Below are 24,894 nucleotides of genomic sequence, written 5' to 3'. Positions count from 1 at the left end.
TTTTTCCTGCTCAAGAAATGATATCTGTTCATTAAAATTTAAACTCAAGAAAACAGAGAAGATCTAAAAACTACCACTAATCCCATCACCTGGAGATAATTATTAATAATCCTTTGTTACATTTCCTTCCAATTCAAGCATTTTTAACTGCTTAGACATAACAGTAAATTTTAACTAATTCTTACTCTGTGCTGGCTTGTGAACTCCAAAACTCCTAAGAGGGGGAAGCTATAACAGTTACCAAGAGTCTGGAAATTTTGCCCTTTCTTAGCAAGAATACACTATTACAGAGCTGTGGTGAGGCTTTATGCTTTTGGCATTTTCAGAATTAACTTCTAGGTTACACATCTTAATCCTCACTCCTCTTAGTAAATAGAATAAATACTGGGACTGGCGAAGTTAGATTGTCAAGGCAGAGGTAACATTTTAGGTTTACAATTTGCTTCCTACTCAGTTTTCAAAATTCTTTTTTTTTTTTTTTTTTTTAAGATTTTATTCATTTATTTGACAGAGAGAGACACAGGGAGAGAGGGAACAGAAGCAGGGGGAGTGGGAGAGGGAGAAGCAGGCTTTCCGCCGAGCAGGGAGCCCGATGCGGGGCTCGATCCCAGGCCCCTGGGATCATGACCCGAGCCGAAGGCAGACGCTTAACGACTGAGCCACCCAGGCGCCCCTGGTTTTCAGAATTCTTAAATATTGTTTAATTTTTCAGGAGAGAATACTAATAAAAGGTGTTTGAAACTGAGCCAGAATGAAAACTTGCCAGCTTGAAATACATAAAAATATGTTTCTCGTGGTGAGGTGAGGACTTAGGTAGATGTGCTTTTCTCTGCTTACCTGCATTGCTTATTCTGGTCAGCAGTGGAGAAAGATGTGGCTCGTCTTAGATGGGAGACCCTTTGGGAGAAGGTGCATTTCTTGAGTCATCAGCTCCAGATTCAGGGATATAGAACCTTCTGGGTTTTGTTGTTGTTAAGTAAGCTCCATGCCCATCATGGAGCCCAATGTGAGCCCAAGGCTTGAACTCATGACCCTGAGTTCAAGACCTGAGCTCAGATCGAGTCAGATGCTTAACCGATGGAGCCACCCAGCATCCCTGGTTTTTCTTAAGTGGTGAGGTTGCGTCCTAGAGGTCGACCCACATCAGAACTCTTCTTTGTGATGTCATCATCATGACCTCATAGGCAGGGTTGCTCAAATTGTGCAGCTTTTGGCAGATATGAGCTGAGACCTGGCCCGATTCTACAGCCACCATGAGGTACCAGTTTGTCTCATATTGGTAAATTGTGTTTGACTTTTGTGCAACTTCTGTAGATTAAAAAAAAAAAACACAGACATTAATGTTAGGCTCTCTGTATTTTACTGAAGATTGTATAATGGTAAGAAAATCATTATTTTAAAATATCCTCTGGCAGGAAATTTAAAAAACAGAAAACTAGTAGAGCGGTATTTTACTGTGTGAATGGGTATGTGGTTAATCATTGGCTTTGTTTGCTATGTAACTGGCTATCAATTTTCCTGTTTCCTGCAAATCTGACATTTTTGTTCTTTGAAAGAATATCTTCAGCATCAGGGCAACTAACAGTTTGAAATGATCATACATGGTTATCAGAATTAGTATAAATTATTTATGACCCAGAGCCCTAAGTGCAGATGCATCACAGTTCAGAAGTTATCATTTGTTTTTGAATAATTGCTTTGCTCTTTGTACCTGTTTTAGCCAGAGTTGGAAGAAAAAGCATTGGTTCACACAAAGGTTCAGAAACCTAGTCTCTCATGGTTAATACATAGAATTTCCTCAAGGATTGTCCTCCCGTATTTTTTTAATTTTTATTTTCAAAGATTCTATTTACCCATTTATATGAGAGAGAGAGAGAGGCGAGGGAGAAACAGACTCTGTGCTGAGTGCAGACCCTGACACTGGGCTCGATCCCACAACACTGAGATCATGGCCTAGCTGATAACAAGAGTCGGAGGCCCAACTGACTGAGCCCCCCAGGCACCTCAGTTTTTATTTTTTTATTTTTTTTTATTTTTAAAACTTTTTATTTATTTATTCATGAGAGACAGAGAGAGAGAGAGAGAGAGAGAGAGAGAGAGGCAGAGGGAGAAGCAGGCGCCCAAGGAGAAGCAGGCTCCCAAGGAGCAGGGAGCCTGATGCGGGACTCGATCCCAGGACCCTGGGATCATGACCTGAGCCGAAGGCAGACACTTAACCATCTGAGCCACCCAGGCACCCTGTTTTTATTTTTTTAAAGATTTATTTATGAGAGAGCATGGTGGGGAGGGGCAGAGGCAGGAGGGTCCCAAGCCGACTTTGTGCTGAGCACAGAGCCCAACGTGGAGCTTGACCCCACTACCCCAAGATCACAACCCAAGCCAAAACCAAGAGTTGGACGCTCAGCTGACTGTGCCACCCAGTGCCCCAAGGATTGTCTTTCATTAAACAAAAACTTCAAAAACCCTGTGTCCTTATATACTGGGTGCAAGCACTTGATTAATTATCCCCTCCCATCTTTTATTTAAGTAGTTATATTGGTCTCTTCTATATTTGATTTTGTGAGTTGAGAGATTATTAGGTGGCCAGAAAACTTTGTTTTGTTTTGTTACTGCTTTTCCCTCACAAAGCATGTCAGTATTAGAGAGATTCAACATCTCATTTTTTGAAGTAGACTTCTCTTTTTAAAGTGTTGTCCCAAGTGTTTCCCTCTGTAACAGCCACATGTCCCTGTTTTCTTAAACATGTAAGACCTATTAGAACACTCACTTTCTCTGAGACTACAAGCCCTTCATGGGTCCACTAGGTGTGTTCCCTTTCAGATGTGTGTCTTTAACTGGGATGTCTTTAAGACAGCTTCTTAGATGTGAGCTGTCCTGTACACATAAGTTGTAGAAATTTAAATTTGAAGCTGCAAATTTGAAGTGAATTTTAGCTACGGGGACTAACTGCTTTAGATCAGTTTTCATTTCTACGTTTCTATGTTTTGGCATATATTCTTATGCAGGGAGAATAGAATCTTTGGTGTTTTTTTTTAAACTTTTTTTTTTTTATTTGACAGAGACACAGCGAGAGAGGGAACACAAGCAGGGGGAGTGGGAGAGGGAGAAGCAGGCCTCCTGCTGAGCAGGGAGCCCGATGCGGGGCTCCATCCCAGGACCCTGGGATCATGACCTGAGCTGAACGCAGACGCTTAACGACTGAGCCATCCAGGCGCCCCAGAATCTTTGGTTTTTGAATTCCCATTCCCTTTGCAAGATCTCTTTCATGAAAGGGTTATCCAGATGGGGTCTGAATAGTAGCTGATCATAGCAGAGGGTAAGTCATCCGAGAGGCATCTTAAAATGACAGTTTGGTAGTTTGCTGGGGCAGCTGAAATAGCGCTAGCTCATTGTGCTTTGCATAGTGTTAGGTGGCTCTGGCTCCATTTCCAGCCTTGGGATTCATTACTAGAGTCATGTTTTTATTTTTATTTTTCCTTCCTCCCAGGTCTTGGTAATAATCCATTGGTTTTTTTTTCCCTAAAGGCAAATTTTTTTTCTTATCTGGTTGTTTTCAATATTCTTTATGAAGCGTAGATTGTTTATTAAAAGGAGTAACTGCAGTAAGCGAATGTTCTCTGTTTTGAGAAGGATGTAGTCTTGAACTATATCCCCAACCCCTGAAAATCTGTTTAGAACAGAAGGCTGATATCTATGTAATTTCCTGTTAAAATACTGTGTAGTGAGAGAAGTTCTATCTGAAAGTGGGGTGCTTGAATTCTTAGAAATACTAGCTGATAAGCCTTTGGGTGCACTATGTACTGGCATTAGCCTAATCACTTGAAACCTCCCCAGATGCTGGTCTTTGCCAGTATCTAACACACTCAACAAATGTGTACCAAATCTTGACTTCCCTGGGGGTAGGACGCATTTTTTGTTGGGTGGAGGAGAATAGTTGTACTTTCTGGAATCCTAACTTGGAGTAAAGCTGACATTCTCAAGAAATGTAAAGCACACTCTTTTTGGGAAATACCAAAGAAGATAGGTCTTCTAAGGTTATTTGCTTCCGTGAAATGAATACCTTGCCCTTTTAAAATTTATTTGGTCAGATCTCAAAGTTGAATCACAAACCAGGATATTAATCTACTTCAAAATTTTTGCTTATTTGAGGCCTGGCTTTTTTTGTCTCAAAATAAACTGGTAAGTTACGCAGGGAAAAACCAAAACCAAAACCAAAACCCCTGTTCCTCTAGTGTTGATGTTTAGCAACAAAGCTTCCTGTCAGGTGAAATGTAAACCTTGTACTGAGAAGAGAACCAGAAGGGACTGTGCAGCTGAGCCACTTATATATCCTGGAGTCCTTCTGTCTGATAATGGAGTTGGTGCTTGGAAGGAAATCTCCCTCCTTGCACATCCCATTTGAGAATGTACAAGCAAAATAGTAGCTATTTTTGACTGTTCAGAAGTGAGTTCTAGAGATAAACATTTTACAAATGGTTCTTGGCTTGGGGCGCCTGAGTGGCTCAGTTGGTTAAGCTTCTGACTTTTTTTTTTTTTAAGATTTTATTTTTTGACAGGGAGAACACAGTGAGAGAGGGAACACAAGCAAGGGGAGAGGGAGAAGCAGGCTTCCCACGGAGCAAGGAGCCCGATGTGGGGCTCGATCCCAGGACCCTGGGATCATGACCTGAGCCGAAGGCAGACACTTAACGACTGAGCCACCCAGGCGCCCCAAGCTTCTGACTCTTGATTTTGGCTCAGGTCATGATCTCAGGGTCGTGAGATCGAGCCCCTCATTGGGCTCTGCGCTAGGCATGGAGCCTGTTTGAAATTCTCTGTCTCCTTCCCCCCCCTGCCCCCTCCAAAAACCCCCAAAACAACAACAAATGGTTCTTGGCTTCAAAAGATATTAGAACTATGGCATCAGTCAGTGATGTAAATATAGGATTCTTGGGGTTAGTGTGTAGTCTGTGTTGCAATATTATAGTTTGGAAATTGAGATGATAAAATAATGTGACTTTTTAAAAAATAAATGGAAAAAAATACACCTGAACTTAGGTTTTGTCAGCTAGGGAAGTGTTGTTCATCTATTACAGTGATAGAGCCATTAGTAATTCTTAGCACTCTTAGGATTATGTATGTGCCTTGGATACATTTTTTTATATGCTGAGTAGTTGTACATCATATTTTAACTTTTTTTTTTAATTCACATTTTGGAAACAGCCAGTAGTGTTTTAGAGCCAAGTCCAATGAAGTGCTTTGAGAGTTTGGGATGGCCACTACCACATTGGGTTGCCAATAAAGTACAACTTATAAACTATCTCTGAAGTTATTTCTAAAAGAGGAATCAAAAATATTTCGACCAAAGCAGTATAATTCAAATAATCTTAAAATTTCCTCAGGAGATTACATTTGCCAAGTAGGCCCTCCCTGGATGGAGGAGGTTCTAGAACAGTGCTGTCCAATAGAACTTTCTTTGATGGTAGAAATTGTTCTATATGTTGCAATGTGGTTATTGAGCATTGTAATGGCTGTTGTGACTCATGAGCTGAATTTTTATTTCATTTTAAAGAATTATTTTTAGAGAGAGACCGCGTGCATACATGTGTGTGCACATGAAACCGGGGAGGGGCAGAGGGAGAGGGAAAGAGAATCCCAAGTGGACTCCCAACTGAGGTCAGAGCCTGATGTGGGGAATGATCTCACAACCCATGAGATCATGACCTGAGCTGAAACAAAGGGTGGGATGCTCAACCAACTGAGCCACCCAGGTGCCCCTGAATTTTTATTTCATTTTATTATTATTTTTTTAAGATTTTATTTATTTATTTGACAGAGAGCACAAGCAGGGGGTGCGGCAGGTAGAGGGAGAGGGAGAAGCAGGCTCCTTGCTGAGCAGAGAGCCCGACGTGGGGCTTGATCCCAGGACCCTAGGATCATGACCCGAGCTGAAGGCAGATGCTTAACCGACCGAGCCACCCACGTGCCCCTTTATTTCATTTTAAAAGAATTTCAGCTTTAAGCAGCACATGTGGCTGGTGACTACCATACTGGATAGTGCAGACCTAGAATATTTAGCTTTTAGTATGACTTTACAGACTGGTGTGAGCAGCTGATGGTAAGATATTATAAAAATCTTAAAAATAAAAGTTATTTTACCAGCAAAAAATGAGTTTATTTGGGAATAGCAGATAATTGCAATTCAGGACAAGCAAGCCATAGCAAAAAGCATAGGCTAGTCGAACAAAATAAGGAGAAGCACGTTACTTTATGGAGAAAGAAATTGGGAAGAGTGGTTTTTGAGGAAAATCCATTGGAGAAAAGCAAGAGTTCAGGGTCATGACTGTTTCTCATTAGCTGGGTGGGGTAGTCGATTTCTTGGAGGACATGCAGTGTTTATCTTCTCCTGTAATTGATGATTCTTCCCTGCTGACAGTTCTTTTGGGGTCTGTCCTTGACGATTCTTGACTGGTACTGCTTGAGAGCTCCCCCTTCTGGTCTCCTGACTCTGGGTTAGTGAGGTTTCCCTTTGTAATTGTTCACCTTCTCAAGGCAGAGTAGGTGGAGGAACATCTGGTCTCTGCCGCCCCACGTGCAGAGTAGTAGAGAAGACCGGAATTTGTCATTTGTGTTTGGTGGTATCTAATCTTTATAGCCTCTCCAAATTTATCCTTGCTAAGGTGTTATCTGAAGAATTTGAGGTGAGAACCTTCCTTTGTATTTCCATTTTGATCACTGACTTCAGATGCTCATGGCTTCTCTTCCCTGAAATTTAAGACCTGCCCTGGCAACCCCTGTCTGTTACTTGGACCCACGGTTGGAATGGGCAAAGACTTGGCATGCCACTAGAAAAAGCCTGCCAACCCTTGGTTTAAATCTTTGCTTGACCGTGGTAGCCAGGTTAAGATAACTGAGATGAACAACTGACATAAATTCAGGCTTTAACAGGAAACTCTAGCCATCTTTCATTTCCTACTCCTAGAATCTTGAAGTAAAGGAGGCTTTTCACTTGAGGTGAGAGGCAAGTAAAAGCTGATCATAGTAAATTTCTTAGATTGAACTCTAAGACTCTTGTCTAACTTGATTTCTTGCAAGAATCTTCTGACGTTTGTCAAACCAGGCTTCTCATTGTCTTACAGGCTTTATACCTTTCCTCCTCCTCCTCCTCCTCTGGAGTCCTACCTGTCTGCCTTTTTAAAAATCCTGACTGCCAACACCCGCACAACGGTGTTACTTTCCTTTGAGCGCCTGCAGAAATCTTGCCTTGCTATGGAGCCTTTTCTTTCTGCCTTAATCCGCTCTCCCCTTCCATCTTCTGAAAACACTTCCAGGATCATCACATGGTTTGGTATTTCTCATAAATTATATTGTATTCTTAGTTATTTTCATATATATGTGAGTCCTTTCTTCCCAACTGCATTATAAATTCTTTGAGCTTACGCCTAGGACATGTATTTTTCTGTCACCTATAGCAAGCACCAGGTATAACTTTTTAAAGTTTGTTTATTTAATCTTCCCACCGACTGTGGGGCTGGAACTCACCACCCTGAGATCAAGAGTCGTGTGCTCTTCCAACTGAGCCAGTCAGGTGCCACCCGACAAGTATAACTTTTGAAAATACTGATACACCCGGGGCACCTGGGTGGCTCAGTCGGTTGGGTGGCTGCCTTCGGCTCAGGTCGTGATCCCCAGGTCTTGGGATCGAGCCCGGCGTCCGGCTCCCTGCTTGGTGGAGAGCCTGCTTCTCCCTCTCTCTCTGCCTACCTCTCTGCCTACTTGTGCTTTCTCTCTCTGTGTCAAATAAATAAAATCTTATAAAATAAAATACTGATACACCCGACCTGGTTTGTAGAGTCATTTAAACAATTGAGGCTATTTTCCTCATTCATATTATTTAATGAGGATTGTTGTTAAAGTACTCTGGGGACTGTAACAACGACTAAAAGGCGCTTACAGCCTGGTGGATCGCATGGACTACACACGCAGCTCAGTGTGCTGGGTGCCGGGAAGCGGCCCAGACTCTGCTGTGGGAAATTGCAGGATGGGCACAATTTCACTGGTGAGCATTGGAGAAGGCTTTGTGGGGCAGATGAATGCCTGAGTTTGCCCTTGAGTAAGGTTTTAGCAGATGGCCATCGCTAGACTTGGAAAGGGCATCAAGGCTGAGCAAACTGCCAGAAACAACAGCGGTGGGGACTGAAGTGCCGGGGCCTCTGTCTGTCCTGGTATTTGAAGAATCGGACACCTGGATGGTTCATGTGCGTGTAATTGAGAAAATGAACCTCAGGGGACTTTTTTTACCAGCTGTTCAGCAGTGAGTGGTTCTCAGACGGGCTTAAAATCTGGGCCCACCCCCAGGGTTAGTTTCAGTAAGTCTGGGCAGGGCCCCCGAAAACTTGCATTTCTAACAAGTTCCCAGGTGACGTTGATACCGCTGCACATTTTTAGAACCACTGATTTAGAATACAGTCCATCTGATAACCGCCTTAGAGAAATGCCTGGTTTACATATAGAAATACCCCGAGGTTAATGCATAATTGTGTTCTTTTTGCTTTATGTACATACTTCTCGTCTTCCCACAAATTGTAAGTTCAGTTGTATCACTCAGCCCCTGGCAAGTGCATGCCAGTGGTAATACAGTAGTAAATGCTCTGTTTGCTAACTTGGCATCCTCATCTGTAAATATCTGAAGCAGAAGCGCATGCTTCTGGAAGCCCTTAGGGAATGGGGGTTTTCAACCTTTGCAACTCTAAATGTAAAGCATAAGTGAATATAGCAGCAGTTCTCGCGCTTTTTCCACAGGACCCTTTTACCTTCTTAAAGATTGAGCTTTTCTTTATTTAGGTTTTATCCATTGATGTTTACCATATTAGAAATTAAAGCTGAAAATATCAGTTCATCAGAAATTATAATAAACCCGTTACACATTACATAAATTTTAATGAATAACTTTCTCTAAAATAAAAACTTTAATGAGAAGGTGACATTGTTTTTACATTTTTGCAAATCTGTCTCTAATAGAAGACAGCTGCTTCTGCATTTGACCTGTAGTGAGAGGTTGTTTCCGTTGATGTGCATGAAGAAAATTGGCCGCACATAGATGACGAAGAGAGGAAAAAAGTATTTTAAGAGCATTTTTAGATAATTATGGATTTTCTTCTTTGATACTACTCCCAAAATTTGATAGGTTGAAGTTTCATAAAAGTGGCATCTGAAACTGTATGAATGAACTTTTATTGTTACATAAAAATCCATTGGTCTACTTTGTGCTTTGATGTTTTTGTAACATTATGTGTTGTAGGTTAAAAAATACTGATTCAGGGAGAGGCACATTTCCATATATTGACACATTTCATTATATGATTACGTTTGTTAATACAAATGTATTACAAAAATTACATTTGTTAATACAGTTGATCTCATCAGAAAAGTCTTCAGTATTGGGAAGCTGTCAAGCTCACAGTGGAGGATAGGTTTCCCAAAATTCGAAGTTTCCCTTGAATGCTTAAAATCTCTCATTGTCAACAAAGAGTTGTTTGCCTTGAAGTGACCAGGTCACATAGTTCATTTTCAAGAAAATGTCTGCCAGATACCCATGCCTCAGTAACCATAGTTTACCAGTCATTTTTTCAAGTAACATTGACATTCTATGAAAAAAGTGGCTAATTGAGCCTGCACCTCCTTTGCACACATTTTTCTTTGAGACACGGTGCAGTGGTACACGGCAGACGTACTTCATGTGTGCTTCCTCTTTTGTTGCAGAATTTTAGAAAGGTACATATTTGAGGCGCGCCTGGGTGGCTCAGTCGGTTAAGCGTCCAGCTCTCAGTTTTGGCTCAGGCTCAGGGTTGTGAGACCAAGCCCCACGTTGGGCTCTGCGCTCAGTGTGGAGTCTGCTTCACATTCTCTTCCCCTCTCCCTCCCATTCAGTATCTCTCTCTGTCAAATAAATAAATAAAATCTTTTTTAAAAAGTCACGTATTTAAGGGTTGAAATGTAATAAAATGATTCCTTTTTTTTGCTACACCAAGTGCTTTACATTTTTATGTGAAAGTGGCTTCTCCCGCTCCTGCAGGTATGTGTGAGAGCATACAGAGAAGACCGTGCTGTGTGTTCTCATTGCCCTGGCACGGTGCCTGCAGTCAATGCCCACCAGTGCTTTTGCACCATCAGTGGAAACATCATGGAGGTGGAAAAGGCAAAAAATGCCTTAGTAATACTGTGCAGATAGTTCTGTTTCCCTGAAAGGGTCTCGGGGGTGCCCTAGGAGTGCATGGACCTCACTCTGAGAACCACGGAATTACAGTATTGAGAGTCAGAGTTGGCAGAATGGCATAGTTCTGTCACTCCTACCTTGATGAGCTTACCCTCCACTCTGTAGGTTCAGAAACTCATTTTTTAAAATCCATTTACTCAGAGATGGGACTCTAGAATCATAAAAAATTTAGAGATAATGGTTTATAAAATATAACTTCGTGTATTTATAGTGAGAGAAATACCAAAAGACACCATTCCCTTTGGTCACTGTTGGAGACCCAAACCTTAATCTGAGCGTGGAATTTTGGAGCTTTGTTTCAAATATCCTTAAGGCCGATTTTCATGCAATTTTTGCAATCTTTACGACTCCTTCTCCATAGACTACCCTTGTTTTTTTACTAGAACCTTTTTCCAGTGTCCATAAATTAGACATTTTTTTTTTAACTCCCTTTTTCTGGACTTCTTTTTAGTTTGGCAATACCTGATCACCTTTCTTCATTTTGTGGTGTATTTTAACTTTTTCAATGTTAAATTATATGTATGAAATCAGTATGGGTGTGTGTGTACATACACAATGCAGAAGGAGAGGGAGAGAGAGAATCCCAAACAGGCTCCACGCTGAACAAGGAGCCCAGTGCAGGGCTCAATCTCATGACGCTGAGGTCATGACCTGAGCTGAAATCAAGAGTCAGACGCTTAACCAACTGAGCCACCCGGGTGCCCCAAAGTGCCACCACTTCTTTGAGTGACCTTGAGAAAGCTGTTTAACTGCTCAGACCTTCATTCTCTTTGACCATGAATGGCCATAATGGTAATTGTTCACCTACCTTCACAGTTATTTTGAGATGCAGATGAGACAGTTTTATCTTTGTGCTTTGGGCACTCTTGGTGCTGTACACATGTAGGTCATTTTAGTAAGATGAGTCCTAATGTTTTTAATTGTGGTGTGCGGCCCTCCTGTTTGAATGTTAGGTTTAGTGGAAAGAACTTGGACACTGGAATCAGGCCTGCCGTTCACATCTGTGCTGCTTAGCCAAGTGACCTCAGGCAGTAGGTCATTAACAAATGAGGACATACATCTGTTAATTTCTGAGGTGTTAATTCATTTGTTAAGAAAGGGTAATAGTAGCTGATCCACAGAATTGTAAACCTCAAATGGGGCAATAAGATGCATAAAAACTATTTCTAGATTATAATCTGTGTATTGTGGTCCTTACATGTTGGGAGGAGAGAGGAGATGGTTTGTCTTACTTTAGGTTCAAAACTCTTGAGCTTTTCAGTAAGCACAAACATCAGAAATTCAACTACACTCAGCGTATTAGGCAAGAATGTCCCCCCCCCCCCTTTTGCATGTTTTGGAATTGATTAGTTTTAAGGTGACATTCACTGACCTTGAAAGATTATGCAGAGATGTTGCTTCTTGGTCATTACAGTTTGTGGGTACCACGACCAAGACTTTGATCTTTTGTTTTTCATCGAATTGATTTTTTAAATCAAGACTGACATGCCATTCATTAATAATACACGAAGAAGAAACTTGAATTGGAAGATGTAAAAACCCAGCATTGCTGGTGTTGCTCCTAATTCCTTTATTGATACAGACTAGACTTTTCTCCTTTGTTATGTCTTGGTCACAGTTCCCTGCTTTGGGATTCAAATGACTCGGATGGACCAAGAGGCAGAGGCATTCACTTTAGACCACAAAGTCCTAGACTTTGGGTTTATCACTATTCTTAGGTTCCTAATAACACATGCTCTATTCCTTTAGGCTGAAGCTTTTAGATGGTCAGATTTTTGTGAGCTCAGGGTGTTGAGCTGCAAAATTTGAAATTGGCTGAGGCTTCCGAGTTGCTGATTGTGGTGGTTTTCAAAATCTCTCTTTAGGGAGGAGTGCTTGACCAGAGCCCAAGAACTCACTGTTCTGCCTGAGTGAAAGTATTTTAAGGAGCATGTCATCCTCTTTTACCTTCATAATAGCTTCCCCAGGACCGTTGTGCTGTCTCTGTCTGTTCTGTTCTTACATATCTGACCCTTTCACCTTAGGATGTTGGGCCAGGGTGAAGAGTAGGCACAGCATAACGAGGCCCCGCGGCAACTTCTGCCCTTCGCCTGTCCCCACCTTTCTCAAATTCTCTGGACCTGTAAATAGTCTTTCTCAGCTGAGGTTAGAGGGGACTCAGCTGTTCACTTCCATCTAAGGCAGTAGCAAGAGCCAGTAAATCTGCTTGTAACTTACAGGCTCTCTATGGTGAGGGTCTAATAGTGAAGCAAGTGGCTTCAAACCTGACCCTGAATCAACCACTTGTCCTGGCACACACACTGCCACCATCATGGCAGGGATGGTCATGGTGAAGGGAGAAAGGAGGCTGGGAATGTTGTATTAATAGTCAGAGTTGGCAGTCACTGCCTTCCAGGACACAGTATTTCTTTCTCTGTTAATCAGTCTTCTCAAAACCACATAATGTACCTTTGACATTTTTAAACACACCTTGTACCATTTTGGAGCCTTTTAAGAACCATGGGGAATCTGCAAATGGAGCCTAATGCGGCAACTGTCTTGGTATGATTTCTGTTCATTCTGATTATCTTGAACAGAAAAACTGATGTGGCTGTGTTAGTCCTCGGGCCACCTTAACAAATGATCACAAACTGGAGGGCTTAAAACAACAGAATGTGTTCTCTCAGTTCGGAGGCCAGAAGTCAAAAAGCAATGTGTCGGCAGGGTTGGTTCCTTACCGGAGGCCCTGAGGGCGCACTCATCTCATGCCTGTCCCCAAGCTTTTGGTGGCTGTCGGCCATCCTTGGTTCTTGGACACATCCCTGCAGTCTCTGCCTGCATCTTCTTGCGCCTCCTTGGTGAGTTCTCTTCCTCTAGTAAGACTCTTTTGTCATTGGATTTAAGGCCCACCCAGGTAATCCAGGATGATCTCATCTCAAGATCCTTAACTGAATTACATCTGCAAAGACTCTTTTTCCAAATAAGGTCATATTCACAGGTTCTGGATGGATGTATCTTTGTTGGGGTGGGGGCAGTGGGCACCATTCAGCCCACTTCTGGGACCATAGCAGGCTCCTCTGTCATCCCTGGCCAGATGTTTTTGCTAATGCTTGTCATTGCTTGTAGGAGAAATAGGGCGGCAGAGTAACATGGTGCATCATTATCCAAGCTCTGCTAGCAGAGAAAAGGGCAAAAACATAATTATTTGACAGAGTCAATAAATAGCATTTTTCTCTTTGATTGAATTATTCTGTTTTTAAGTGTAAAATCTGGAAATCTTTCCCCATATTCCAGAATCCCAAAGCATTTCTCCTCTTCTTTTCTTTTTTAATTTTTAACTTTTAAAATTAGTTTCAGAGGTAGAATTTAGTGATTCATCAGTCGCAAATAACACTCAGTGTTCATTAAGAGAATAAGACAAAATCCTGTTTTGCCTGAGCCCCAAAGTTGTAGATTCATACCTGGTCTTGAGTAAATCAGAAGGATATTGTGTTTCTACGGACAGAACAAAAAAATTTTTTTTCCTTCGGCACTTCCCAGATACAGCTTTTTCTTACAGAGTTTGAACCTTGCTCTAGTCTCACGGTATATGTGAGTATGTGGTTTTATATTGAGCATTGCATAATTCTGTGAACTTAAAAAAGTACACGGTTAATACAGGCTTGTGGTCATAGAACTTCAGCAATTTAGAAATGAATGAAGTAAAAACTGAAAGCTCCCTTCTTCTCCCGCCATTAAGTTTGGGGCACATTTTTTGGAACCCCCTTATGTGGACTGTGTGGATTTTAGGCACTGTACCGAGCTGGTAATATTAGGTAAAGAGAAGTGAATGTATTGCTAGGCTCAGCTGCTTGTTTTTAGGGGTAATAAATTGCTTCTAAATGCATCTCAGCAGCATCTTCCTGTTTTTATCTAGTTTCCTAGGTTCAGTGTGGAGACAGTTTGTCATCATGTATGAGGAAAAGTTTAGCTTGTGAAAGCTGCTTTAATAATAGGTGTTATTTCTACTGTCTTCCTCCCATAGATTCTAAATTCTGTTTATATTTTTCTCTTGCAGATTTAACCCAGAGACTGACTTCACCATAGAAACACCCACAGTTGTATCAATGGTTGGGGCAAGATAGTGGCAACAGGCAAAGGAAAAATAGCCCTGACATACTGAGGACAATGAGTATGCTAAAACCAAGTGGGCTTAAGGCCCCTACCAAGATCCTAAAGCCTGGAAGCACAGCCTTGAAGACACCTGCTGCTGGTAAGGCGTTATGATTTATATCTAAATTAGAATCCTATTTGAAAACTTTAAAAAGACAGCCTTAAACAACTTCATATTTTTGAAAATATTTGAAGAAGCTTTAATTAAAAGACATGGAATTTTAGGGGCACCTGGGTGGCACAGTTGATTAGGCATTCGACTCTTGGTTTCGGCTCAGGTCATGATCTCAGGGTCCTGAGATCCAGGCCCGTGTAGGGCTGTGTACTCAGTGGGGAGTCTGTCTGTCCCTCTCCCCTGCCCCTCCCCCTGCTCACTCTCTCTTGCTCTCTCTTTAAAATAATTAAATAAATCTTTTTTAAAAATACAGAATTTTATACCTAAAAATATTTTTCTAAGATCTATTTATTTAAGGGGGTTGGGGGGAGAGGCATAGGGGGAGAGAGAATCCTGTGGCAGACTCCCCACTGAGTGCGGACCCCCACCCCCAACACAGGGCTTGATCCCAGGACCCTGAGATCATGACCTGAGCGAAAATCAAGAGTTGGCTGCTCAACTGACTGAGCCACCCAGGCGCCTCCTATATCTAAAAATCTTAATGAAGAGCTCTTAGTTAATTTAGTGCAAGGTGCTAAAATAGTTGTCAAGTAACTTCAGTATTTAATCCTTACAATGTTACGATATTTTTTCTCTGTGTCTTCCTAACTCATCTGGACCTTTCTCTTTGGGGTTTAGGGATGTGTAGAGAAAACAAAGACGAGTCTGGCTTAAAGATTTGATGATACTAAGCAATCAGAACTTGGCCATTGGTTTCAAGGGAGCAGGGAGTACGATGGCTCGAGTCTAGCTCATGCAGGAAGCCGTCCTCACTTCATAGATGAATCTGTGGCCTTGATGATCTTCAGCAGTCTCTTCCCCTCTGCTCTCTGTCTCCTCCTTCACCGTTTCAGTTTACAGCCCAGAATGACCACTTAACGGTCTTAAATAAGAGAGTCAGGAGAGGGCATCTGATGCTTGCTTTTCTGGTCTTTTCATGTGGTTTATATGCTATTAGATAGGTTATCAGCCATTCCAGATAGGTGTCCACCACAAAATATTAAATCCAACTTCAGATTTTTCCATAAAACCTCATTGATCTTCCGTGATGGCAGGGATCTTTGTCATTTTTTTTTTCACTGCCCAAATTTACCTACATACCTAGAACATTGCCTGGATCATAACAGGAGCTCATTAAACATTTGTTGATTGAATGAAGATCCCAAATTATTTACATTTTGTGTATCAGGATAAAACCGGGGTCTTATCAGGGAGACCATAAAACATCTTAGAGGAGAGGAAAGCTTTACTGAGGTGTCTCCTATTCTCCTTCTCTTCAAAATCCTTCCTGTCTTTAGGACCCCTTCAGATGTCGCCCCTTCCTTGCACCCTCCCATGGTCACACTCACGCCCCGCATTTTAGAATTGTCTTTTTCACTTTTAGCATTTTTTACGCACACCCCTTAGGATGTAAAGTCCTTGAGTGCAGGGGATCATGAGAAATTCGACTTGGTTTCCTCAACAGTATACTTGCCACACATTACGTGTGTGTTTGTTTTTTTTTTTTTGAGAATGAAACAGCTTATAAACACTAAAAGTTAGATGCTTAAAAGGAAATCGTTGCCCGTTTGAGCACTTTTATGAAGATTGTTTGTTGGAAACTCACGCTTGCAGCACCCTGTCAGGAAGAATTGTTCATGTACAAAGCTGGAATAGATTCTAAAAAACTGACTGGGCTGGTCTGTCTTTGGCAGATCATTATCTGTTTGATTTGAGAGCATTTATTGTCTTCTAAAAAACAAAAAACAGAACTAAAAAACCCTCCACAAATCGAAACGCCAGTCTCTCCTTCTAGGTAGGGTAAAGGGATGTTCAGTGCGCCTTGTAGGTTGGCCAGACCACTCTGTTTCCCTTTCTACCCGTAGTTCACGCTTTCTGTTGATCAGGCCTCAGGCCAGATGTTACCTCCTCCAGGAGGCCTTCCCTGACTGCTCTGCCTGAAGGCACTGTCTCCTCCACAGCACTTACATCACCTGAAATTACCTGGTGTGTCTCTTGACTGTCTGTGTCCACACCTCTAGGCTCTGGGCTCTAAAAGGGCATGGACTATGCTGTCTTGATTTGTCCACTAGTGAGAACAATGCCTGGGATTACTGCCAGAGTGGTAGAAACTCATAGAAAGGGGGAGCATGAATCAATACATTATTTCATTTAATAAAACTCTTAAGGTAGATATACTTTCCCCTTACACATGAAGAAATTGAACTCAGAGAGGTCATGTAACATCTAAGATCACAATATGCCTAATAAGGGGGTCCCTGGGTGGCTCAGTCGGTTAAGCATCTGCCTTCAGCTCAGGTCATGATCCCAGGGTCCTGGGATCGAGCCCCACATCAGGCTCCCTACTCAGCGGGAAGCCTGCTTCTCCCTCCCCCACTCCCCCTGCTTGTGTTCCCTCTCTCACTATGTCTGTCTCTGTCAATAAATAAAATCTTTAAAACAAAACAATATGCCTAATAAATGGTAGAGTGCTTAAGAATGTGGGCTCTTTGCCAGTTCATACCAAATATTTAATAAATGCTGGTTGAATGCTTGAGTTTCTGGTGTAAATATCACATTTCTGGCAAAATATAACTTCTGCTTTTACCGCAAGGTAGAGATTGCCCCTTCCTCGCAGGAAGTTGGGCCAGGTGCTATCTTTTCCCCCTTGTTGCGATTTTTATCACCAAAGGAATAGGGTTTATTTGGTGGTCTTGGAGTGAGATGGCAGGGCTGTAGCACTGAATCGCCTCCTCCTCCAAGCCTGATTGCGAATCTCTGGTTCCAAGGTCCTGGACTTGTCAGCCTTCCCTGACTACTCCCACGTGGGAATAGAGCCCGGCTCCGGGGGATCTGAAAGGTGTTTGCTCCTGATGTGCACGGTGGGGGGTGGAGGAAAGAATGAAATCAGACCTGTGTTATGAACTCTGGGAAAAGGACTTTTTTCCCCCCTTGCTTTGACTTTTTCCAGTCTTAATTGCCAGTAAGAATTAAATCCTACTGGCTCACTGAGCTTCGACAGCATTGAAAATGGTAGTCTTGGGCTGAGTCCTTTTTTTTTTTTTTTAAGTTTTATTGATTTAAGTGATCTCTACATCCAACGTGGGGCTCGAACTCATGACCCTGAGATCAAGAGTTGTGTGCTCTTCCCACTGAGCCAGCCAGGTGCCCTGATGGGTCAAGTACTTTTGGCCTCCTTGCTTTAAAAAAAAAAAAAAAGCGCCGACAGAAAGACAGATGGACAGAATACCTTAAAAGAGCTGCGACTGCTTCTGTTGCTTCGGGCTTTCTCCAGTTTATTTTCTTTTAAGTTAGGAGTTGTAGGCTTGAAAATGAAATTGAGTCTTTTCTGATCCTTTCTTCTGTTTGCAGTTGTAGCTCCAGTAGAAAAAACAACATCCAGTGAGAAAGCATCAAACACGCCATCCTCTGAGGCACAAGAGGAATTTGTGGATGACTTTCGAGTCGGGGAGAGAGTTTGGGTGAATGGGAATAAGCCTGGATTCATCCAGTTTCTGGGAGAAACCCAGTTTGCACCAGGCCAGTGGGCCGGGATTGTTTTAGATGAACCCATAGGCAAGAATGATGGTTCGGTGGCAGGAGTTCGGTATTTCCAGTGTGAGCCTCTAAAGGGCATATTCACGCGCCCTTCGAAGCTGACAAGGAAGGTGCAGGTGGAAGATGAAGCTAACGGCCTGCAGACAACGCCTGCTTCGAGAGCGACTTCGCCTCTGTCCACCTCCACAGCCAGCATGATGACCCCCTCCCTAGCAGCCCCTTCAAATATCCCCCATAAATCATCCCAGCCAACAGCAAAGGAACCTTCAGCTACGTCTCAGATCAGCAACCTTACAAAAACTGCCAGTGAATCTATCTCCAACCTCTCAGAGGCCGGTTCCATCAAGAAAGGAGAAAGAGAGCTCAAAATTGGAGACAGAGTATTGGTGAGTCCAGAAACCTTTGGAGGTCATTGTGTTGAACTGATGAATGGTTGAAATGCACACTACAGGCTTGGAGTCTGTTCTAGAGGGATCACTCATTTATAGAGAAATTAGTCAGCTTTTCTAGTGTTCGGTTTATGTGTGACCATGGAACAAATTAGAAACTGGCTATGTCTTTTGAGCATAGTATGAGCATAAGTTTGTAGCAATCGGTTCTGATTCTACCAGTTTAGCCAAAGGAATATTGAGTTTATTACTCATAACTATTACTTGACAAAACAAGCTCAGAAGTGGACTTGGATGTGTTTATAAAAGTTTTTTCCCCCCTGGTTTGTAATTTTTGCTGTAAGGATGGTGTGTGGGTATACATAAGATCCTGCTTCCTTAGGTGTCTTGAAAAGCTCAGATATCATAGGATGTTATTTCCGAATTTCTGTGCCTTTGAAATGATCTCCAGTTTATTTTCCTTTAAGGTTAGGAGTTGTCTGCTTGAGATCTAGGAAGAGGAAGAAAGTGTATAGTAGTTGCTATTTACTAAGAAGCAAGAAACACAATGTATAAGGTCTATGCTGTACATTCTAGAACCCCTGAATTTACACTAGTGATTGTGTTCTTTGGTTTATTTTTTTTTTTTTAAAGATTATTTGAGAGAGAGAGAGAGCACGAGCAGAGGGAGAAGCAGGCTCCCCACTGAGCAAGGAGCCGTTATGGGGCTTAATCCTAGGACCCTGGGATCATGACCTGAGCTGAAGGCAGACGCTTAACCAACTGAGCCACCCAGGCGCCCCAGTTTGTTTTTTGTTTTAAACAAGAGGCCAGTGTTGCAGAGCTAAAAACACAAGCTGAGCCCCAGCTCTGCCTTTGTGACCTCAGCAAGTTCTTTAACTTCCGAGCTTCCTCATCTGTAAGAATGAGACGAGAATAGTACTAACCCCCCAGCATCATTGAAAGGATTACATTAGATAATGCATATAAAATTCTTTTTTTTTTAAAGATTTTATTTATTTATTTGAGAGAGAGAGAGAACGAGAGATAGAAAGCACGAGAGGGAAGAGGGTCAGAGGGAGAAGCAGACTCCCTGCTGAGCAGGAAGCCCGATGTGGGACTCGATCCCGGGACTCCAGGATCATGACCTGAGCCGAAGGCAGTCGCTTAACCAACTGAGCCACCCAGGCGCCCAATGCATATAAAATTCTTAGCAGTGCCTGGGATACAGCAAACACCCAAGCAATGGTAGCTCTTTCTCCCCCGGATGAAAAGTTGAAGCTTTACTGTTTCACTCTTCCCACACTTCAGTCAGTTCAGTGTAGGGCCTGAAGTTGGTCAGCAGTCTCTGACCCGGTGCCTTTCCTTGTATCTGTTCAGCAGCTGTACAGTTCCACCAGGCCTGGCAGCTTCCAGGATTGCCTCGGGAGGAGAAGAGCTGTTAGTGTACCGTGTGTCTCATGGAATGTTTCCACAGTGTTCTGGAGCAGCCCTGGGAAGCTGAGGAGGAGACGGAGGCTCGGAGGGGTGGGGTCGCTAGTCCAAGGGCTCCCAACCCAAAGAGGGGTGGACCTGTAATTTAAATTGTGGTCTTTTTACTCTAGTGCCTATTGTGGAGAGCTGATGATTGATAGTATAATTGTAAAATTGGAAGTGTTTTTTGTGACTTTGTTGTCTTACGGTTAAGAAAGCTTAAGCCCAGAGAAATGAAGTGACTACCTAATCATATAGTGAGTTCTCAACAGATTTTAGAGTTAGAACCCAGGACTTCTGCCTCCCAGGCCCATAGCGCCTCCATGAATCGGGGAGGCCTCACATATCTGTGGGGGCCCACTAACACCTCTTTTTTTTTTCAAGAGAACAAATCTACACCTTTATTTACTCTTCATTAAATCCTTGAGGGGTACAGCATCACACGGATTCTGTGGCCAATGGCTTTAGCAGGAAGGTTGCTTTGGAATTCGGCATGAACCATGCTACTGTTTCCATGAGCACGAGTTACTTTTCCCCAGATTACTCTGGTTTTGTTTGGTTTGCCACCAGGAGTCACTGTGTTGTTCTTTGCTTTGTACACATAAGCACATCTCTTGCCTAGATAGAATTCTGTTTCATCTCGAGCATAAACACCTTCGATTTTAAGAAGAGCTGTATGCTCCCTCTGGTTCCGGAGACCCCGCTTATAGCCAGCAAAAATGGCCTTGGACCACAGCCTTCCAGACGTTATTTGGCGTTACAGGAGTCCTGTTCCCAGCAGGCCTCTGCAGACTCCAGGATGGCGGAAAAAGCCCACTAACACCTCTTACCTTCAAGGGGTTCCTTCTGGATCCCTTAGTTTCAAGGTCAGTTACAATCATCATGAATTTCAAAGGTTGATGCATCAGAACTTAAAGCATTTTTAAGGTAGCATTTCTGTGTGATGGAGCTCAACCTCTATCTTGTTTAGCTGATGTTCACTTGCTGTACCAGTTTTGAATTTGGTACAGCTGCTCTTTTGTGGCAACAAAGGCTTTTTGATGTCCCCCCCCCCCGCCTTTTTTAAGGATCTTTTTATTTTTAAGTAATCTGTACGCCGATCATGGGACTTGAACTCACTACCCCGAGATCGAGAGTCGTGATGCTTACTTTTTTTTTCTTCTTTGCTGTATAGATATTGCTGCCATGAACGCCTCTGAAATTTTTTTCTGTGTGTGTCTTACTTTTGTAGGATAACTTCATAGAGGTGGAATTACTAGGTTAAAGGGCATAGACAGGTTTAAGGCTTATGGCCCATACTTACCGAGTGAGCTTTGGTTAAATCAGAAACTTATGACCTTAGCACAGGACTGCTTTGTAGATTAGATTGCAGATTGAATGCAATGCCATCCTAAGTGCTTATCTGTAAACAACCTCTTTCCCGTTTGAGAAGGCACAGAGCACACTTTCAAAACAAGAAGCTCTCCCTTTCCACCCGCCAGTGTGACAAATAGTTGATTGAAATACTGGTACAGTGGCATACTGCTTGGCTGCTAAGAAACCGAAATGACAACTGACAACCAAAGGCTTCCAGGAGGCTGTCAGGATTAAAGTAGACCTGAAGGATAGGAATTGGCCTGGCAGCAGGAAGTGTGGTGGTGGGGAGAGGGAGCCTTCTAGCTGAGGGAAGTATACTCCCTGAGATGGAAAGACATTGGCATGTTTGGGGAAAAGGCCAGTTGTCCTTCTCCAGATGCAGTGTATATGTGGTAGGAGGTGAGACTAGTTAATGATGTCCACAGGGACAAGTGCCAGGGGGCTCATGAGGACAGGCTGTTCTCATTAAGAACGAGGGTGAGGTTGGATCTGTAGCTTGGGAAGACCCCTCTGGCTACTTTGTAAGAATGGATGGGAGGTGGCTAAGAACGTGTTGGGCGTGACCATTCTTTGAAGAGGGTGGAAGTTGGAGGAGAGCACAGATGTCAGCCTGATGCTGGAGAAGTGTTGGGTCTTGGGAGGATTTTGTTTATTTTCTTTTTTTCAAGATGACAGGGTCTGGGGTATTTATCTGACTAACCTGAGCTAGACTTAAGGAATAAGTTAAAGATACAGTAGAGAGGGCGCCTGGGTGGCTCAGTTGGTTAAGCGACTGCCTTCGGCTCAGGTCACGATCCCGGAGTCCCGAGATCGAGTCCCACATCGGGCTCCCTGCTCGGTGGGGAGTCTGCTTCTCCCTCTGACCCTCTTCCCTCTCATGCTCTCTCTCTCTCATTCTCTCTCTCTCAAATAAATAAATAAAATCTTAAAAAAAAAAAAAAGATACAGTAGAGAGGGAGGATCAGTGATGGATGAGGTGCCTGGAAAGAAGTGGCACCCCCAGCACACCCAGGGGGTATCGCTGGGCCTTTGATTAAGAGAGGGAGACTTCCTCCAGTTTTATAGGAAGAAAGGAGGAGAATCTGCAGATGCCGGTTGGATTGTAGAGGTTTGAATGGTGTGTTTCTAGGAAAATTTTAATGACATATTCAAAACTAGAATACTTGGAACAGAATTTCATTTGAATCTATGAGAATCTGAAGTCCTCTGAGTGTGTTACTGGAAGCAATAAAATGAATTACTGCCTTTGGTTAGTATTTCTAGGAGAAATTACAGGAGTACCTTAGAACCACAGCATTTTAGAGCTGGAAAGAATCTTTTGAGATCACCAAATGCCTCTTTTTGCTTATAATACTGAAGCCCGGAGAAGAAATACCACTTGCCTCAGGTTGTCTAAGTGTGTGATAAATGTGTTATGTCTCACTGCGTCCTCTTCTCCCAGCTCTGTTGTTTGATTTTCCTTTATCTGCTGCTTTGTTTAACAGAAATCTTTGATTTAGAAATATGAAACGTTTTTACTTCAAGATTAATTTATTAAGGAAATTGGGTTTAGAAATCTAAAATATTTGATTTGGAATTTTCCTAATTAAAGAAAAATGCTATTGATTACCAAAATCCCAGTGAAACTAAGATCATTAGGTCCCTGTTGTGTGAGGTTTGGTCTAGAATTTTCCCAGTGCAGAGAAGGCAGGAGGTGAGCTTGCCTTCTCCAAACCCTTGCCCTGTGTAACTTCGCTTCTTCCTCCCATTGCAGGAAGAGCAAGAAAGTGGGTTTCTGCATTGGGTGTGATGTGGAGCCAAATGACCTGTATAAGATCCCAGTAGGAGCTCCGGAGCTATGACCGAATTGGGCACGTGTGACTCAGGAAGGCAGTTAGGGCTTGCAGAAGCTCCCCCTTGTCACCTCTCCCCTGCACCTCATGCTCACAGTCACCAGTGGGATGAATTAGCCATGGAGTAAGTTATGCTGGGTTTGGTTTAATATCAGGAGGCTCGGGGAGGGGCCTCAGAGCTGCTTGTAACAAACCCATCTGCGTCCTTCCCGTCACTCTCCGGCCTCTCTGTGCTCCCATTTGTCCTCATGAATACTGCATGGGTCTCACTGAAGATTGCTTTCTGCTGCCGTTTGCTGGACTCCCAGAGACACACCTCTTTGCAGACTGCGAATCTCTGGAAACTAATTGCCCAGAATTTTTTTGAGATGGTCTCGCTGTGGTTTTTTGGGTATATTTGATATTTTAAGGAGGTGATGTCAGGTTCTTGAGAAAGGTGACCGACTTCCAGCTGTTGTGTTTCAACATGGGTTGTCTCCATGTCTGAGACTGTATGTTCTATGCTGAATTCTTAGCTTATGACCGTATATGAGGAGGCTTTTCAGCATTTTATTTTTAAAACGACAAGCTTTATTTTCTTACGAGCTACTCCCAGAGCTCTTACACGAAGAATATTGCAGTGTAGGTCTGTAGGTCTTACGGATACTGTGAAAGAGGAAAAAAAAGTCTTCCTGAGAATTAAAAAAGATCTTTATTCATAAGGTTTGTTTTGTGTGTACTTGAACCTTAAATAACTACAGTTCATCCAGTGTATACTTCTTCATGTGTGTCTCTTGATTTGTTCAATGTTATGTTTGTGAGATTTATCTGTAACTTATTTAAAACATGCGCGTAGTAGGGTCATTTAGTGTAAACACCACAATATACTTCTGTAGATTCAATGTTTTTATGCTAGTAAATACAACTCTTTATTTATTTATTTTTTTAAGATTTTATTTATTTGACAGAGACATAGCGAGAGAGGGAACACAAGCAGGGGGAGTGAGAAAGGGAGAAGCAGGCTTCCTGCCGAGCAGGGAGCCTGATGTGGGGTTCGATCCCAGGACCCTGGGATCATGACCTGAGCTGAAGGCAGATGTTTAACGACTGAGCCACCCAGGCGCCCCTACAACTCTGTTTAAAATAATAAGTTACTGTTTGGTATCACACTCTTTGGAAGTACTGCACCTAATTTAATCATAGACATTAGATTGCTCCTATTGTTTTCCGCAGAAATGAAATTTCTGCCTAGAGGAAGATATAAACATTTAAACTTGTAATATACAGCCAAATTATGGTCCAGATACCCATTACCATTTTATGTTTACACAAACAACATACAAATATACCCTTTCTAATAAGTTGATTTCATCTGTTTTTCTCAGTCTTCTTACCAGTGACTTAGAACCCCCAAGTCTGTGAGTCTGGTGGTGACATTGCCCTTACATTGGGCATTTGTGCATCATCTGGGCGGTTCTTGAGCTCCGGGGGCGCTGTTATTTACTATGACCTCTCTGTACCTTGATTGATGGGATAGTAGCTGTGAGCAGAAAAGATCTGTTATTTTTTGTGCCTCAAGATTGAGAAGACTCCAGATGTTCGCGTCATGTTAAAAATTCTCTTTGGAGACCTTGTCTGAATATGGAGATCTTTTCCAGCATGATAGATTTTGCTCAGGGAAATGCAGATCGCCTCACAGTTCTGGTGAGAAGCTGGATCCGGCTGCGGCCCCCACTTTGCTCGCGGCCAGGGTCAGTAGTCACATCTTAGCAGGTCGTGGCGGGTGCGAACACCGCTCTCCCTGCTCGC

The 24,894-nt window shown here is 42.7% G+C and overlaps 1 protein-coding gene and 1 pseudogene across 3 annotated transcripts in view; one reads left to right on the top strand and one right to left on the bottom strand.

Moving 5' to 3' along the window:
• Positions 1-24,894, top strand: part of CLIP1 (CAP-Gly domain containing linker protein 1) — a 118,141-nt gene that overhangs the window by 18,446 nt on the left and 74,801 nt on the right. For all 3 annotated transcript variants that reach the window (XM_028092514.2, XM_028092512.2, XM_088019575.1), the window contains exons 2-3: positions 14,292-14,486; positions 17,892-18,463. In XM_028092514.2, the coding sequence (XP_027948315.1) occupies positions 14,402-14,486; positions 17,892-18,463 (657 nt within the window). In that variant the 5' untranslated portion in view covers positions 14,292-14,401. The remainder of the gene's footprint in view (positions 1-14,291; positions 14,487-17,891; positions 18,464-24,894) is intronic.
• Positions 20,334-20,669, bottom strand: LOC114200395 (large ribosomal subunit protein eL33 pseudogene; annotated as a pseudogene).

Source organism: Eumetopias jubatus, unplaced genomic scaffold (genome assembly GCF_037043125.1).
Source record: "Eumetopias jubatus isolate StellerSeaLion01/CBP00866 unplaced genomic scaffold, mEumJub1_p1.0 scaffold_16, whole genome shotgun sequence".
NCBI lineage: Eukaryota > Metazoa > Chordata > Mammalia > Carnivora > Otariidae > Eumetopias > Eumetopias jubatus.
Note: the sequence above shows the minus strand (reverse complement) of the source record. Positions and strands in the feature narration are given on the sequence as shown.